Source organism: Trachemys scripta, chromosome 2, assembly GCF_013100865.1.
Source record: "Trachemys scripta elegans isolate TJP31775 chromosome 2, CAS_Tse_1.0, whole genome shotgun sequence".
Classification (NCBI taxonomy): domain Eukaryota; kingdom Metazoa; phylum Chordata; order Testudines; family Emydidae; genus Trachemys; species Trachemys scripta.
The window spans coordinates 223,782,917-223,799,505 of NC_048299.1; the positions used below are offsets into that span (position 1 = coordinate 223,782,917).

Genomic DNA, 16,589 nt, shown 5'->3' on the forward strand with positions numbered 1-16,589 from the left:
GGCGGGCTCAGTTCATGGACATGCGGATTGCAACGCTGCTCTACCAAACCCCTCATCGTCTCTAATCTGCTGAGCGATGGTGTAGTGGGATGAAAGTATGCACTGACAACCAGGTTGCTGCTCTGCAAATATCCTGAATTGGGACTTGGGCCAGAAACGCTGCTGAGAAAATTTGAGCTCTTGTCAAGTGGGCGGTCAAGAGGGCAGGAGGTGGGGCAGCTGCCTGCTCATAGCATATGCGAATGTAGGAAGTGATCCAGCATGAAATCCTTTGGGCTGAAACTGGCACACCTTTTATTCTGTCTGCTATTACCACAAAGCGCTGCATGGACTTGCGGAACAGTCTGGCCCTTTCTATATAGACGGGGCACGCCTAATGTACATGTGGAGACGCTGCTCCTCCATATTCTTGTGTTGTTTCAGAAAGAATATTAGCAGGAAGATAGCCTGCTTACTACGAAACTGTAAAACCACCTTCAGGAGAATCATGGGGCAGGTGCAAAGTTGAACCTTGTCCTTCAAGAACACGGTATAATGGATTTCTGACATAAGGGACCGGATATGAGATCCTCCTGGCTGAGGTAATCGCTACCAAGAAAGCAACCTTCCAGGAGAAGTACGACAAGGGGCACAATGCCAGCGTTTCAAAGGGAGGGCCTGTAAGTCTTGAAAGGACCAGGTTTAGATTTCACAAGGGCATTTGGTTCACAAATCTGTGGGTATAGTCTCTCTAAGCCCCTGAGGAAGCGAATGGACATTGCGTGAGGGAAAAAAACTACCTACCATCCACTGGAGGGTGGAAGGCTGAGACGGCCACTAGGTGTACCTTAACAGACAAATTGGATATGCCCCAATGTTTCAGATGAAGCAGATTCTCTAGCACAGACTGGAGAGGTGTCCTAGCAAGTGAGAGACCTCGTTGGGATGACCACACAGAGAAACACTTGCACTTTGCAAGGTAAGTCACTCTAGTAGATGGTTTCCTACTACCTGTAATACCTGGAGGACTTGCTCCGAATAGGCCAGTTCTGCTGGGTTTAACCATGAAACTTACACGCCGTCAGGTGGAGGGCCTTGAGGTTTGGGTGGAGCAGTTTGCCGTGATCTTGTGAGATCAGGTCTGGGAGAGGTGGGGAGGGAGTGGCATCGGGGTCATTACTGACAGGTCCCCATAATGTGTTGGACCAGTGCTGGCATGGCTATGTTGGGGCTATAAGAATAACCTTTGCTATGTCCCGCTTGACTTTGAGTAAGATTTTGTGCATGAAAGGAATGGAGGGAAATGCACAGAACAGGTGCTTTGTCCAAGGGAGCAGGACAGCATGTGTGAGCGAGCCTGAGCTGTGCCTGCATTGAGAGCAAAACTACTGATGCTTTCTATTTTGCTTGGTTGCAAACAGGTCTACAAGGGGAGTCCCCCACCACTGGAAGATGGCCTTGGCTATATCGGGGTGAAGGGACCACTCGTGGTGAGAGGAGAAAGATCTGCTGAGGTGATCTGCCAGATTGTTCTGAGCTCCCAGAAGGTGAGAAGTTTCAAGGTGGATCAAGTGCTTCACACAGAATGTGGGAAGAGCGTGCCCCTCTCTGCCTGTTGATATAAAACATGGCTGCCATGTTGTCCATAAGGACTCTCATAACCTTGCCTGCAATCTGGGGTAAAACACCTGGCATGCTGGGCAGACCACTCTGAGCTCTCTGACATTTATATGTAAGGAGAGTTCCTCCTGGGACCACAGACCTTGGGTCCTGAGGTGCTCGAAGTGAGCCCCGCAACCTTCTTGAATGCATCCAAGATTAGTCATACTGAGGGTTCTGGAATGAAGAAGGGAACGCCAAAGCCTACCAACTGGGAGTCCCTCTACCAATCTAGAGAGGTGAGGACCTGGGTGGGAACTGTAAGCCCAGAGTCCAAATGATGGCCTATTGATGAGTATGCCGAGGCCAGTCATGCTTGAAGGGCTCTGAGGCATAGTCTCGTGTGCTGTACTGCTTATGTGCACATGGCCATATGACCCAATCGTCTGAGGCAGAAACAGGCTGTCATGATGGGGCAGGCCTTGACCTGTGATATCAGGGATGACATTGTCTGGAAGTGGGCCGCTGGGAGGAAGGCTCTGGCCTGGGTGGAATTGAGCACTGCACCAATAAACTATCCTCTGAATGGGGTTGAGTGTTGACTTCTGCTCGTTTATCAGCAGGCCCAGTGCTTGGAGGGTAGCTTGAACCAGGTGGATTCTGGCTCTCACCTGGGCCTTGGACCAACCCTTGATCAGCCAGTCGGTCAAGGTAATGGTAGACTTGCACCCCTCGCCTCCTGAGGTAGGCCAGCATTACCACCATGCATTTCATGAAAACTGAGGGGCTGCTGACAGGCCAAAGGGGAGGATGGTGAACTGGTAGTGGGTCTGGTTCGCGATGAACCTGAGAACTTCTGTGGCCCCAAAATATGGAGGTGTGAAAATAGGCATCTTTTAAGTCGAGGGAGGTGTACCAGTCCCCTGGATCCAGGGAGGGAATAATGGAGCCCAGGGAGACCATGTGGAACTTCAGTTCCTTGAGATAATGGTTGAGGAAACGCAGGTCTAGGTTGGGTCTGAGATCCTCTTTGGCCTTCAGGATTAGGAAATAACGGGAGTAAAACCCTTTCCCTCCCAAGCTCTGAGGTACCTCCTCCATGGCTCCTGCTCAGAGGAGGGCTTGTACCTCCTAGGCTAAAAGTTGCTTGTGAGAAGGGTCCCCTGATGGGAATGGAGAGTGAGAGGGAAAGGTGGAAATAAACTGTAGAGTGTAACCTTCCTCCACCATAGTCAGCACCCAACCGTCCGAAGTGATGAGGGCCCACGCTGGGCTGAAGTAGGAAAGACTGTCTGAAAACAGAACAGGATCCAGTAAAGGAATATAATGCGCTTGGGCGCCAATAGCCATGGGAACATATGGCTGGCTGGCTGGGTGCACGACTCCAACTTAGACGAGTCATCCTGTGGGGACCATGGAGGAGCGGTACCTGTCAATTCCACTGGCCCGTGCCATGGGGGTCGGGGAAATGGTGCTGGAGCAGGGAAGTCTTAGCTGACATCAGCAAGGTTGGTTTCCCTCTGAATGGTACTGGAGGACCCAGTATCGAATAGGAACTTGTGGCAACATGCTCCCTTCTGCTCGTCTTCACCGCCGGTGCCGGCTCTTGTTCTGCTGGCGATGGTGGTACTGAGAGCACCTGTAAGTCCCTGTCGACAAAGAACACCTCCAGGATGGATGGCACCATGATCCTGCTGGCGCCACAATGTCCCCCCTGCACCAGACTCAACGGTGCCTGCGAGCAGGGCAGAGTTGACTGTGCAATTTATGGAGGGGGACAGGGGAGTGGCCCAACGCAGAGCACCCCCTGCTGGGCTCCCCATGCTTTTTCCTCAGATCAGGGAATGTCCCCTCATGAACTGCTGCTTTGTGTGCCAAGAGTCCCGTGCCACAGGAGGAGCACTCTGCATTGACACTAAGGTACTCGGTGCCACGTCCGACCAGCTTGTCTCCAACACCGGTCTAGGTGCAGCTTCCTTCGGGATTGACTTTAACCTAGCCTCCTTGTCCTCTTCCTTCGTACGAGGCTTGAACTCATGGAAGATTTGACAATGCTCTTGACACTTCAGTAGCTGGAGTGTGGGTCACTCACCGGCATGGGCTTGCTGCAGGCAGCACGGGGTTTGAAGCCCAGAGACCGAGGCATGCCCAGCTCCAGGAGCGGAGGATGCTCCGTTAGACAGATGCAAGAGTCCAGCTAACTATTGACACTGACTACCAAGAAGACAAACTGAAGATACAGCAAGAACCACTGAGAATTGCCTTGCGGTCCTGTTCCAGCGACCATCGTGGGTGGTAAGAAGGAACTGAGAGGGGGTGGAGCTGGCCTGACCCCATATTACCAGCGCATGAGCACGTGGCACCAGAGGTGCTAGAGCCGGCCTGACAGATACCACAGAGGGTAAAATCTGCAGTGACTGGGCATGCAGCCTGCACACAGCTAACCGAGAATGGACATGAGCAAGCACTTGAAGAACCGACACATACTAAGTACCAGCAGAGGGAATGGTAGAGAGGGGTATGGTCAGGTGGGATGGCATGGATTGAGGTAGGATGTCTCAGATGGTGTCAGTTTTGCCTTTGAAGAAATCAGCAAGAGCTTCTCTTGCTGTGCACCCCCAAGCTCCCTGTCGGAGCATTGGGAAGGGACAGGGCTTAGCTGCCAGTTCTAAGCCAGCTACACCCTTGACACCAATTCCAAGCCAAACTGTGTTGTTGTTGTTTGTTCTTGGTGTTCTAGGAGTGCTTAAAGTCCCCAACCACTCTTAGGTAATTTATGAAGTTTCTACCCTGAAGAGCTTCCAATCTAAGGCTATGTCTACACTATGAGCTAGAGTGTGAATCCCCAGCTCCCATACACCTATTAGCTGAATGAAAGCTAGTGCGAGTATAAAGAGTAGTGTAGCCATGCAAGTATGGACAGCAGCAGCAAGGCTGTGTATGTACCCACTGGTTTCAGGGAGGTTTGTACTTAGCATGGCTAAGCCGCGCCACCGCTAGCACTGCAGCTACCCTACTATTTATACTTGCACTAGCTCTCATCAAGCTACCATGAGTATATGTGTGTGAGCTGGGAATCGCACCCCTAGGTAGGTCTATGTTATGGAGCAACAGCATGTTTCATTTTGAACTGTTCTACCCAACAACTTTGCAGCATGGAGACTGCTAAAGCTTTTGTTCTGAGCTTGCTGTGATAGTCATCCAACAATTCCTGGTGCCATTTTGTTCAAGCCCGTCTGCCTACTCACTTCCTTTTCATCCCATCTCTACCGGAAGCTACTTGGTTGGTGTTTAACACTTCAGTTCCGCACAGCTCTGCAAAACACCATTAGAAGATGTCCAGCACCTGGTGTGCTGCTAGCCAGTTGGAGGCGCATGCCAAGGCTCTCGCTAACTTGTGGCGTAAGTACAGCAAACAGCATGATTTTGGGAGAAGCGTTGGAAATGTGCAGGTGAGGATAAACTGAACTGGTGTGCAGTGCAGGGAGCACCTCAAACACTTAAAGACCCTCTACTGCAAAGCTAAAGGATGGCAACAACAGTTCCAGGAACTCCCCTGCTATCTGGCCTTATTAAGAGGAGTTTGAGCAGTTGCTCATGACTGCCCTGAGCCCAGAGGCCTGAGACCTGCATGACATACTTTTGAATGTAGATGATCTTGATGATGAGACCAGAGGGAGAGGGATTGCACCAGAAGAGAAAGTGGATTCTGAGGAACAGACCAGTGCTGATAGCTCAGGAGCAGCCCCTGTGGCCAGATGGCATCCTGGGTCAGTTCTGCTAGGACTTGTTCAGGGATGGGCCCAGAAAACAACCTGGAGTGAGAGAGAGGGGAGCAGCAGCAGGAACTACATCCACAGCTAGGCAAAGTGGGTCTGCCATCTTCATTATTATCATAGGGGAAATTGTAGCAGAGGTGGGGGAGGGATTTCTGCATTATGAGTTGTTATGATGATTACATGCAGTGTGATAGGTTTTGCTTCAGTTGAGGGTGGAAGTCACAACATTTTCCTGGTGCCACTGCTGCACCTCCCTATGTGACCCCGAATGAAAGCCAGCCAGGGGAGAAAAATGTAAACACAAAACAGAATGTTACTACCTTGGCATTTTTTAAAAAGATGCAGGATTACAGACTGGACTAGCACATATATTGCTGTCTTTGTAACTGGCATAGCAGAGGAATGGTAGGTAGATCTTTACTAGCATTAAAATATTATCTCAGACTGCATGATTTAAGATCTAGTGGCTGAATTAAGTAGAAAAGTCCCTTGTAGACTGTCAGTAGCATGCTGTCCAGATTGGGGCACAGGGAAGGTGAGGAAGTCAGTTGTGCTTGTTTGCAATCTTCTGCATTCTTGTTCAGCATCCTGTTAGTGTTTGTCTGAATCTTCCCTCACTCCTAGCAGGTGCTGTTTGAGAATTTTTCATGTAGAAGAAACTCAAGACAGATAGTTTCTATGTAGGGCAGACTTCCAATTACTCCAATGGTAGCTTGCCCGTCCTCTTGATTCCTTAAGACTGTGTTTAGTTCCCACTTGATGAAAAGCTCCTTTGCATAGATGGGATTCCAACAGTAGTCTGGAAAATTTAGTCCTTAAAGTCTGTGATTTCCAGACCAGTAACATCCCACAGCCTTCTCCAGCCTGAACTAATGTTGAAACCAGTACTAATACCAGGCCCCTGATCTGATTGGGGCATGTTTTTTGGAGGAGGGGTGTAGGGCAAAATTTTAAAAACTAATTAATTAAATCTGAAATTCTTACCATGGGGGGTATCTTTGGTCAGGATACATTGCCAGAAGGAGCTTGTGAATAAGCAGTGTATACAGATAACAGAAAAGCATACCCGATTGATAACAGTATCAAACTGTGGCTCTGCCTGATTACAGCATGTAAAAGGGGGAGGGGAGTTTTTGGGGTCTAGGCCCCATAGTCATAGCCCAGAAACCTATTGTGCTAGGTGATGTACAAATCTTTCAATTTTTACCCCATCACCCAATGAAAAATTGTGCAGGTTTATTTTCTTGGCCAGGCACTTCTACAGGATCCTCAACCAGGATGGGAAAAGGAAGAGGGTCACAGATGACCTGGAGTGGCCAAAAGTGAAGGAAGATAATGATAGTGGTTTTCCTCAAACTGACCAGAGGACTAGGCCCAGATCACCCCTAGGCTGCAGCCTTCAGTACCATCCCCCCTGCAGCTACTGGAAAGCTCAGGAGCTAGGTGGGCTGGGAACAAGTCCACAAACTAGAAGAGATAGATGTATCCTGGGTACTGCACCCCCCAACAACCAGAGGTGGAAAGAGACCAGGAGGCATTCTGTTCCACAGCCAGCGAGACTGGAGCTTGGCCTTCAGTTATTTATATTATTTTACACACTTGTAAGTAGTTATTGATGGACAGACTACACCAGGTATGTCTTCAGGGGCTGTATTAATTAGTTGATTTGACTGTACAGTACCTGTGTGGGTGAGTGCTTGGCACCTGTTTGACTCTTCATTCTTTCCCAAAAGTGTCACATTCTTGTAATCCTATAAAACCAATTGCAGTGGTAACCAAATAAATGAACATGTACACAGCAGAACACACATCCCCTCACCCTGTGATGCAAGTATGTGGGCACACAAGGCATCCCTCCTTTCTCATGCTGACTTGGACTCCAATCGTACTGATGAGATGCGCTTGGCCCTCTGATAGTTTGTAGGCCTGCTACAGAAACTCCATGAGCTCATACCATGTGAAAATTCTTGCCTTTATCTTTAGATGGGCAGAGTGCAGCATCCCCCAACAGTACAGATAGCACTGACTACAAACCCTTTTCATCATCCTGCAACTGCTAAGTGTGCAATTAACCCTTTTTGCCAAGTGCTCAGTGGTCAAGGCAGAGTTTCATGAGCTAAGGCAGGCTCTCATCCCCTAACAGTGGGCCCAGACCCATTGATGATCATGTCAATGACGGGGAGGAAAGGTAACCACAAGCTTTCAGCACCCTGGCATCATGCACTTTTCCAGTACATCCCAGGTTGGTGTTCATGAACCTGTCTCTATGGCTGACCAAGCTCTGCAGAACACTGTTGTAGTAATCCTTTGGCTCGATATTCACTTGATCCTTATGGTTAGCACTCCATTTGCTGCAAGCTATTTATTTATACCTACAACCCATGGGTAAAGCACAGTATTAATTGCCTCATAAACCTCCATAACCCCCACAGCTTAGCTATGTACCTGTAACAGGCTCAGGTGGGGAGTTTTTAGATGGCAACAGCCACTTGCTTCTGGAACAGCATTGCCTCCCTCATTTCACTGCTCCATGAAAGTCTATTTCCTACTGTGGAACTTCTGGCCTCACTGTTGGTCATCCCATCCTGGTGTGCTAGTTGTCCTGCACCAGAAGTGTTGATCTACATGGGGAGAATCTGCATAAGCTGCAGCAATTGAGGGGATTCTGAGTCCTGCCCCTGAAATGTCATCCACAATCTTGCAGAACATCAATCCTGCTGCATAAACAGGTCAGACACAAACAACAACAGCTTATCCAAGGATCATGCTGGATCCATGACTTGGCCCCACCTTGAATGACCAGATGAGAAACATGTAGAGCAGGAAGTTTAGAAGTGTTGATGGTTTATTATGGAAGTGGTTTTAGCCCAAGTCCTAGAGCAGCTTCAGTTAATGAGATAATCTAGGATATACCCCAAAGACCTAGAGCCTACTCTGTGTAACTGTTTCACCAGTGTGGATACATTTACAATTAGGTATGGGTCATGTGGTGCTGCACCATGGATGCTGGGAGAAGAGCTTAGCTAGTACTTGTCTGCTGGCACATGAATTAGGACACAGCTACATACTGTAATATGGATGTGATGGTGCACCCCCAAGGCTTTATGGAAATATGCTTATGAATATATATATGACATAACTGGAATATGTTTTATGCTACATATGCCATGTAATATATCTCTAAAGGTTATGATCTACTGAATCTATTTCTCCTATTTGTATGCATGTATCATTTTTGTGTTTGAAGTTATGAAGTTGCTTGATTTCTAAGTAACCTTAATAAAGCATTTGGTCAGCTTCTTGAGAAAGGAATGTGCAAAGTGAGTGTCCCCTTAAGGACAATCAATCTTGGAAGGCTCTAATCCACATAAGAAGTCTACCTGAGGACCTTCAGGGTAGCATGTAAACAATGGCTGCTGCCTATAAAAAAACCCAGAGTATGTATTAATACCGGGGCGGGGGGGGGGAGGAAGGGGCAACCCCATTGGGAGTGGAGCATCTGAGTGTTAAAGATAGGAACACTTCTTAAATTGCTTTCAGTTAAGTCTGCAGCTTTGGGACACGTGGTTCAGACCCTAGGTCTGAGTTGGAGCAGACTGGCGTGTCTGGCTTAAGACAGGGTGCTGTAGGCCCAAGCTGGCAGGGAAAGCAGGGGCGGAAGTAGTCTCGGCACAACAGTTAGCAACCCCCAGGGGGTTTGTGATCCAACCCATCACACTGGACATATCCTCAGAGGCAAGAAAGACAAACAACCATAATGTGTATTTCTCTTTATCCAACTACCAAACACATGCCCTTGTTCATTTTGAGTGCCTTCCACTGTAACCCATCCCCCACAGGGAAAAAAGCCAGCCTTATACCAGAGGGAAACAGCCATTAAAACTCCTAAAGTCTGAAGCTATGCTCCTGGCTGCATCCCCACTCCCACTCACAGTGATCATATTATTTCTTAGAAGTTAAGTATATTTAGCTTCATTTGTTAAAAACAGAATGAAGAGCATGAAATGTCAAGGAAACAGTGAAACAAGTAGGTGCAGATTACACTGGTTTGATTGCACTGATGAAAGAATTCAAAAACTTTATTGACCTATAACCTGATTAGAATATGCCAGATGAGAACCAATATTGTACAGAAAGTTGTACAGAATTTTTACATAGAAAACTTTACATATCTGTACCATATACATTTTGTCCATCTGAAAAAATTTTCTACATCCACTGTAATACAGAATGCTTGACAATCTTGTCTTTAACCATCAGGGCACAATTCACAGTATGAATACATTTCCAATAAATTTAACCATCCCCAAACCATGCCAGATTTGTTACTTTAATATATTCAACATTAAATTCTGTACACAGAGTGAAATCTACATCAAACGAACAAAAAGTGACAGCAGACACAACCTAGACTGTTTGCAGTGATTCAAGTTCCAGTCCTTGAAGGATCATCATATTTCAATGGCTCTTTATATTTAAAAGCCCTAAAACAAGTATATTACAGGTAGTTATGTCAGTGGTGAGATTTTCTACCTCTGTTCTTGACAAAATTCAGCAACACTAACTTTTGGGCTACAACAAAACAAAAATCATAACTCAAAAAAATAAACCCAAACTTCTAGTGCATTTGGTAAACCATAAAATGTTATGGGTTTTTAGCAAATCAATAAGAAAATACAGAAACAAAACAATGCAGGAAGAACTGTATAGTGTTTAATAATTTATATTACAGACCTGCATCTCTGTACATTTTTCACAGAAGGATGATTACCAATATCTCAGACCGCCTGAGTGTGCAAAAAATTTTAAGAGTAAGAATATCAGACATAGTTGCTAAATACCTTTTACCATGAACAATAATTTTCCATTCTTTTTTCACTATAAACATTTTATCCTTCAAAATCCAGCTCTCCTGAGTTGTACTTCTGGCAGAAGTTCAAACCTTTACATATATAGTTCTTTGGGTACGTTTTAATTTCACACCCGCCATAAACATCTGTTGCTATACTGCTATCTAGGACAGTAAAGGATATCGTAGCCCATGCTGACAACAGGACCGTGCTAAAAACTGACTCTATGCTCAACATGAGCCAGGAAAGAGAACCAATAGAGATAATCCATCAGAAAACTGAAAGGAACTGGAGTGTTGCAAGCCTGAATTACAGCTGTAAGTATCTGTACCATTAACCCTTAGATACATGTTGCCATACAAAGAAACCGTTTTTATGGCTATCCAGACAAAGCCTCAGGTCCTTTTAAATAGCCAAGGGATGTAATCTCGTAACAGAGCAATATTCAGTCAGCGCTTGCTACTGCTTGTTTGTTCCAGGCTCCTGCTCTGGTGGTTGGGATATCTGAAAAACTACACCAATCCGCAGGAAAAACCTTCGCAGAACAGCTCGAAGTTCAGGAATTAGGTCAAACTGCATAATTTCACACAAGAGAGGGTAGTAGAATGAGGCATGAGCTTTGAACTGAGGGGGAAAAAAATAAAGTTATTCTATTATACATCAACCTTCACAAGCCTGTTCTTTAGAGTGTAGGATTTCAAATACTATGCATCAAGGTGAGAGACAGACACAAAATGATGACAAATGTTAATAGAGTTCAAGTACAATTTTATAATCGGGCTGTTGGACAAAGGCCCATTGTATGTGACGTATTTTGAGGTATCCTGCAGTGGCTATATACTGTATCTACACTTTTTGTTAAACTATTGCTCATTCTGAGAAAGAAGGGGTTTTTCCTTTTCCACTTAAGATTTGTGCACCTTGTCAGCTAACATCTGCCGCATGGCATCAAATTTTACTAAACCCAAGAAAGTTTAGTGGGGTGTGGGGGCCGCGGAGGTCTCAGATGAAAGTACAATAATTACTTGCTGTACAATTGCTGAAACATTCTAATTTGTCCAGAAGATTCATTCCAAAATTCATTATTACACATAGCACAGGAGTATACAGGGACTGGGCATTATGGGAAGAATTAGAAAAAGAACATATTTATTAACCACTAATCCTTCCCTCATAGTAGCTATTTGTGGGAAGCAACTTTTAAAGCCAGTCCTCAAGGCAGACGTATCATATCTTCATGTTATTTCATCACAGCATGTTCGTCCTTCCTGCCATACTCATCCTCCTCTCTACTGTCTGTCGTCATCCCTCATGTACTGTCTCAAATTAGACAGCAAGTTCCTAAGGGCAGGACATTTTCTCAATTGTCTGTAAAGCAACATTTAAAGGTCTATAATTACAAAGCCAATATATCACCTTAGTACTTTTTTGGCTTCATGTTTTCAAAGTTTTTTGAGCATACCAGTGTTCACATAATAAAACTTGGAACCAGTTCTTATTTGCAGTACTGCTTATTTTATTTTAAAATATCTTTTATGCAAATACTTACCCTTTCATCACTTATCTTGAGGACCTTAGTCAAGAATAAGAGTAGTAGATTAGTCCAGGCTTCCCGGTGACTTTCTGATGCAAGAGTAAGGAAGTAACTTAGAGCTTCACTGCAGACACTATAGAGAACATAAAATTACAGAAGGTAACAAAGTGTTTGCAAATGCTATTGTAACCATAATCAATACTGAACAAGCCCCTGGCCAGAACAGCACCATTTTGGGAAAGGGAGTGTAAGCCTCATTAGCCAAAATAAATGAGAAGTGCCCTAAAAAATGTAAGTAGGGGAGAGAATCTCAACCCCCATCCCTGTTGTAGTTTTGCACAACTGGTACTTTTACCAGTCCTAGGACTGTAATATCAGGGATGCTGCCGATCAGGATTGAACTGGCCTGGCAAAGTGAGGTGCCTGCCCCAACCAGTGCTATCATGCTCAGGCCTATCATATTTTCTTCAAATATATTACACAAAACAGTAGTAGCAGGCTCTCTCAGAGGTGTTAGAAAATTATAGAAGTAGAGAGATACTTAAAGTACTTCTATATTTCATATAATTTCTGGATGTGATAACAAACCTCACACAGATTTGTGTCTTTCAGAGTCACTGTATAGTCTGTAAATCTGAGTGCTATCACCACCATATTTAAGTCCTATATTGTTCAGTCACTTGAAAGGGTTTTGTAGACTAAAGTTTTTCTTCCAACAAATATGAGAGTTCAGAATAATTAATAACCAATACCCCCAAGAGGCACTGTGTGTCAGTAGGTTCCTGAAGCTCAGTGGCATCTGGGTCATTTCCTACAAGTGAGAGTATGTAGTGAATTCTCAAACAAAAATGGTGTCTATTCTCAGATTCATGTGAAAAGTTGACCTCCTGTCCCTCTTTAATAAACAACAGCAACAAAAACTTTAGGAGCAAAGGAAATTCCCTGCCCCACCCCCACATGGCACACACCAGGGTTAAGGCTGACACCACCCTATGTTCTGCCACTTTTGCAAGGTTTCATGGACAGGGCAGGGAGAGAGCAGAGATCAGAAGAACTGCACTCTTCTACACCACATCAAGCGTTTCAGCTGTAACTTTCATTGTACTATTTCCTTTTCATCACTATATAAACGTACATATAGCAAATCAGATAGAGCACATTAATGTGTTTCATGTTTAAATATATATTTTAATGTTACAGCTATTGCAATGATCTTACTTCAGTAGTCTTTGCTGGACTTCATCCCATGCACCGGTGCGGCTTTCATCCATGTACATGCGGAAAAGAATGCGCAACCCACAGGCCAGGCTACTAGTCTCCTGTTTCAAAAGATTAGGCTTTGATTTGCCTTTAAAACCTGGAGAAATGTAAGGAATACATTTACATTTGTTACTTTCATCTTGAACTTTCCCTTTGTACTTCTATCTTTTAAAAATGCTTGTTTGCCAGTAAGTGGCCACTACAAATTACCCATTTATTTAGATCTTGCAGCAGGTAGCACCATAGGGCAGTGCTGTTGTTTGGGGTCTCTGTCTACTACCATAATCATTTGCCAGCTGTTCGCAGCAGGTACGGAGAGGGAGTGGGCGGAGTTGATTTGCGGGGCCCGTCAGCAGGCAGAAGACGCTGGGGGGGAAACTGATTGGGGGGCTGCCGCTGGGTGCTCAGCACCCACCATTTTCCCCCATGGGTGCTCCAACCCCGGAGCACGCACGGAGTCGGCACCTATGTTGCTCTTGTTATAAAAACAAAACAAAACAAAACTAAACTATCACACATTTTTATTTTATCTTTTTCCTTTTCTGAAAGGAAAGTTTCTTTTAAAGGAAAAGAAATGTCAGATATTTAAGTAACCAACCAGAAAAGAATCTCCATTGAGCTCTAAGACGAATATACCTATAGCTAAGGCTAATTCTCTATGCGGGTGGCTCCCTAAGGTGATATAGCAAGGGAATCAGCTCAAAACACGCAACTGATTCGGTTCAAAACACAGTAACATTGTTTTCTCAAATATTTTTCTAAATGGAGGTGACCCACCTGCTTTCCAGAGAGCAGTTCTTTGTTCATTGTTTGAATTAAAAGCTTTAGCAAATCTGTGAGATTCCAGCAAACAGTCCAGCAGTTTGAAAAGCTGTTGCGATGTTAGAAAACGATACATTCCTTGATCTTGTGTGTCCACATGAACATCGAAGTCTACTGCATCTCTCTTTAAAAAACAGACTTAGAACAGTCAGACTCAGAACAGTACTGACTACTGATTGTTGGTAATGGCAGTGAAGCTTTGCGATATCAGTCATTAACAACCAATTATGCCAACTCAAGGGCAAAAGACTGTTGAAATTTGATTGTTCTATAATTTCTCTTTAAAAGACAGACACTATGAATTATGCCCCTTACCTTATTTCTAGCCATACACACACTTAAACTTAGATCTGGATAGAACAAACAAACAAACAAACAAACAACACATATGAGGTAAGGAAATTTCATCACACACTAGTAATATCTAAATTTAAGCCTCCACAAAGTGGTCTGCCTCTGTGGGGAGAAGGCTGAATTAATGTAACGTTTAACAAACACTTTGGTTGCTTGGTTGGAAATTATGTAATTGTTCTAAGAAACTATTAGTTGACTGAAGTCGCAAGAGCTTATGGAACTTAATCTACCAGTGAAAATCTTCCCAAAAGGCTAACACCAACCACTCAAACTTACTTGTGCTGCTGCTAGATTCTCTGCATCTTCTTTTTTGCTGGTTGCTGGGAAGAACACAATGTTGTCGATAGTCTGAATAAGCTCCAGTTGTACAACACATTTGATTAACAGAGCAGCAAACAACTTCTGTTCTGGAAATTCTTTAAAAAAAATAGAAAATAAAAATAAATCAGCAACATTACTTATTCTAGCAACTTTAACAGTTACTCAGGCAAAAAAGTAAAGTACAATTTAAATTTGTAAGTAAGTTATTTTAGTGAAGACTTTCAGGGCAGACCTATACTTAAAAGAATGTAATTGCATGGATAGTTAAAACCAAGCCTGAAATGTAAAAATTCATCCACTGATTTATCACCATACACACAAAAGTTTGTCAATATATTTTATAATGGGGAAGGGTTTTTTCCCCATCTTTTCAAACCTCTAAAATTGTTGAAGGGTTTTAGTTTAGTTTATAGGAGGCAGGTGTCCATCACCACAAAACTACCAACTAAGTTCTGGCAGTATTGGCAGAATAGCCAGAACTCAACAGGCAAAGTGATTGTCACTTATAAAAATGGACCCTTTCAGACTAGCATTAAGATACATTTGCCTTCTCTATACTGGAAAATACTCGCAAGTTAAATAGGGTGATTAGTCACTAATACGTCAAGCATCTACACATACATTTGCAACCAAGGTTCTAGAGGCATGCTTTGTAACATTTGTTAGCTCCCCTCTGGACAGGAATGAAAAAGTTTTGATCTCAGCTACTGTTAGCTTAAAAAAAATTAAATTCAAGGAAAGAAAGATTAAGTTACTAATTTATAATCATTTTATAAGGAGTCAAATACTGTGTTTAAGAAATCTTGCTTTAAGTTACAAATTTACTAGCAACCTAAAGCAAGATTTTTAAACGCAGGGTGAAATCCTGGCCCCATGGAAGCCAATGGGAGTTTTGCCATTGACTTCCAAGGAGCCAAAATTTCACCCAAGGTGTTTTTCTCCTTATAAAACTGTTGAATTCTTGCCCTCACCACAGAGAACTAAAAATCATATATCCATTAAATAATATCTTCAACACAGCGTATCTCAATCTTTTTGTGCTGGCGACCCCCTTTGGACTTAAAAAAAAAAATGTGACCCCCCCCCCCCCATGCTAAAACTTCAAAAAATTGTGACTCCTTACCTTAAATATCAATAAGTAAATTATGAATAAGAAACTAATATTTCAAACCTATGCAAATATGTAGAGTGATTAAAAATTAATCATGATTAATCGCACTGTTAAACAATAGAATATCATTTAAATATGGTTAATGTTTTCTACATTTTCAAATATATTGATTTCAATTACAACACAGAATACAAAGTGTACAGTGCTCACTTTATATTTATTTTTATTACAAATATTTGCAATGTAAAAAACAAAAGAAATAGTATATTTCAATTCACCTAATACAAATACTGTAGTGCAATCTCTTTATAATGAAAGTTGAACTTACAAATGTAGAATTATGTAAAAAAAATAACTGCATTCAAAAATAAAATAATGCAAAATTTTAGAACCTATGAGTCCACTCTGTCCCATTTCAGCCAATCGGTCAGACAAACAAGTATGATTACAATTTGCAGGAGATAATGCTGCCTATGTCTTGTTTACAGTGTCACCTGAAAGTGAGAACAGGTATTCACATGGCACTGTTGTAGCCAGCATCGGAAGATATTTATGTGCCCGATGCGCTAAAAATTCATATGTCCCTTCATGCTTCAACCACCATTCCAGAGCACATGCATCCACGCTGATGATGGGTTCTGTTTGATAACGATCCAAAGCAGAGCGGACCAACACATGTTCATTTTCATCATCTGAGTCAGATGCCACCAGCAGAAGGCTGATTTTATTTTTTGGTGGTTCAGGTTCTGTAGTTTCCGCATCGGAGTTTTGCTCTTTTAAGACATCTGAAAGCGTGCTGTATGCCCCGTCCCTCTCAGATTTTGGAAGGCACTTCAGATTCTTAAACCTTGGGTCGAGTGCTGTAGCTATCCTTAGAAATCTCACATTAGTACCTTCTTTGTGTTTTGTCAAATCTGCTGTGAAAGTGTTCTTAAAACAAACACGTGCTGGGTCATCATCCGAGACTGCTATAACATGAA

The 16,589-nt window shown here is 43.6% G+C and overlaps 1 protein-coding gene across 1 annotated transcript in view; it reads right to left on the reverse strand.

Moving 5' to 3' along the window:
* Positions 1–9,404: 9,404 nt before the first annotated feature.
* The window catches only part of ARFGEF1 (ADP ribosylation factor guanine nucleotide exchange factor 1), a 181,864-nt gene continuing 174,679 nt past the window's right edge, over positions 9,405–16,589 (reverse strand). The window contains exons 35-39 of the mRNA XM_034763053.1: positions 14,454–14,593; positions 13,779–13,947; positions 12,960–13,098; positions 11,757–11,874; positions 9,405–10,831 (exon numbers count right to left, since the gene is read on the reverse strand). Of these exons, the coding sequence (XP_034618944.1) occupies positions 10,667–10,831; positions 11,757–11,874; positions 12,960–13,098; positions 13,779–13,947; positions 14,454–14,593 (731 nt within the window). The 3' untranslated portion in view covers positions 9,405–10,666. The remainder of the gene's footprint in view (positions 10,832–11,756; positions 11,875–12,959; positions 13,099–13,778; positions 13,948–14,453; positions 14,594–16,589) is intronic.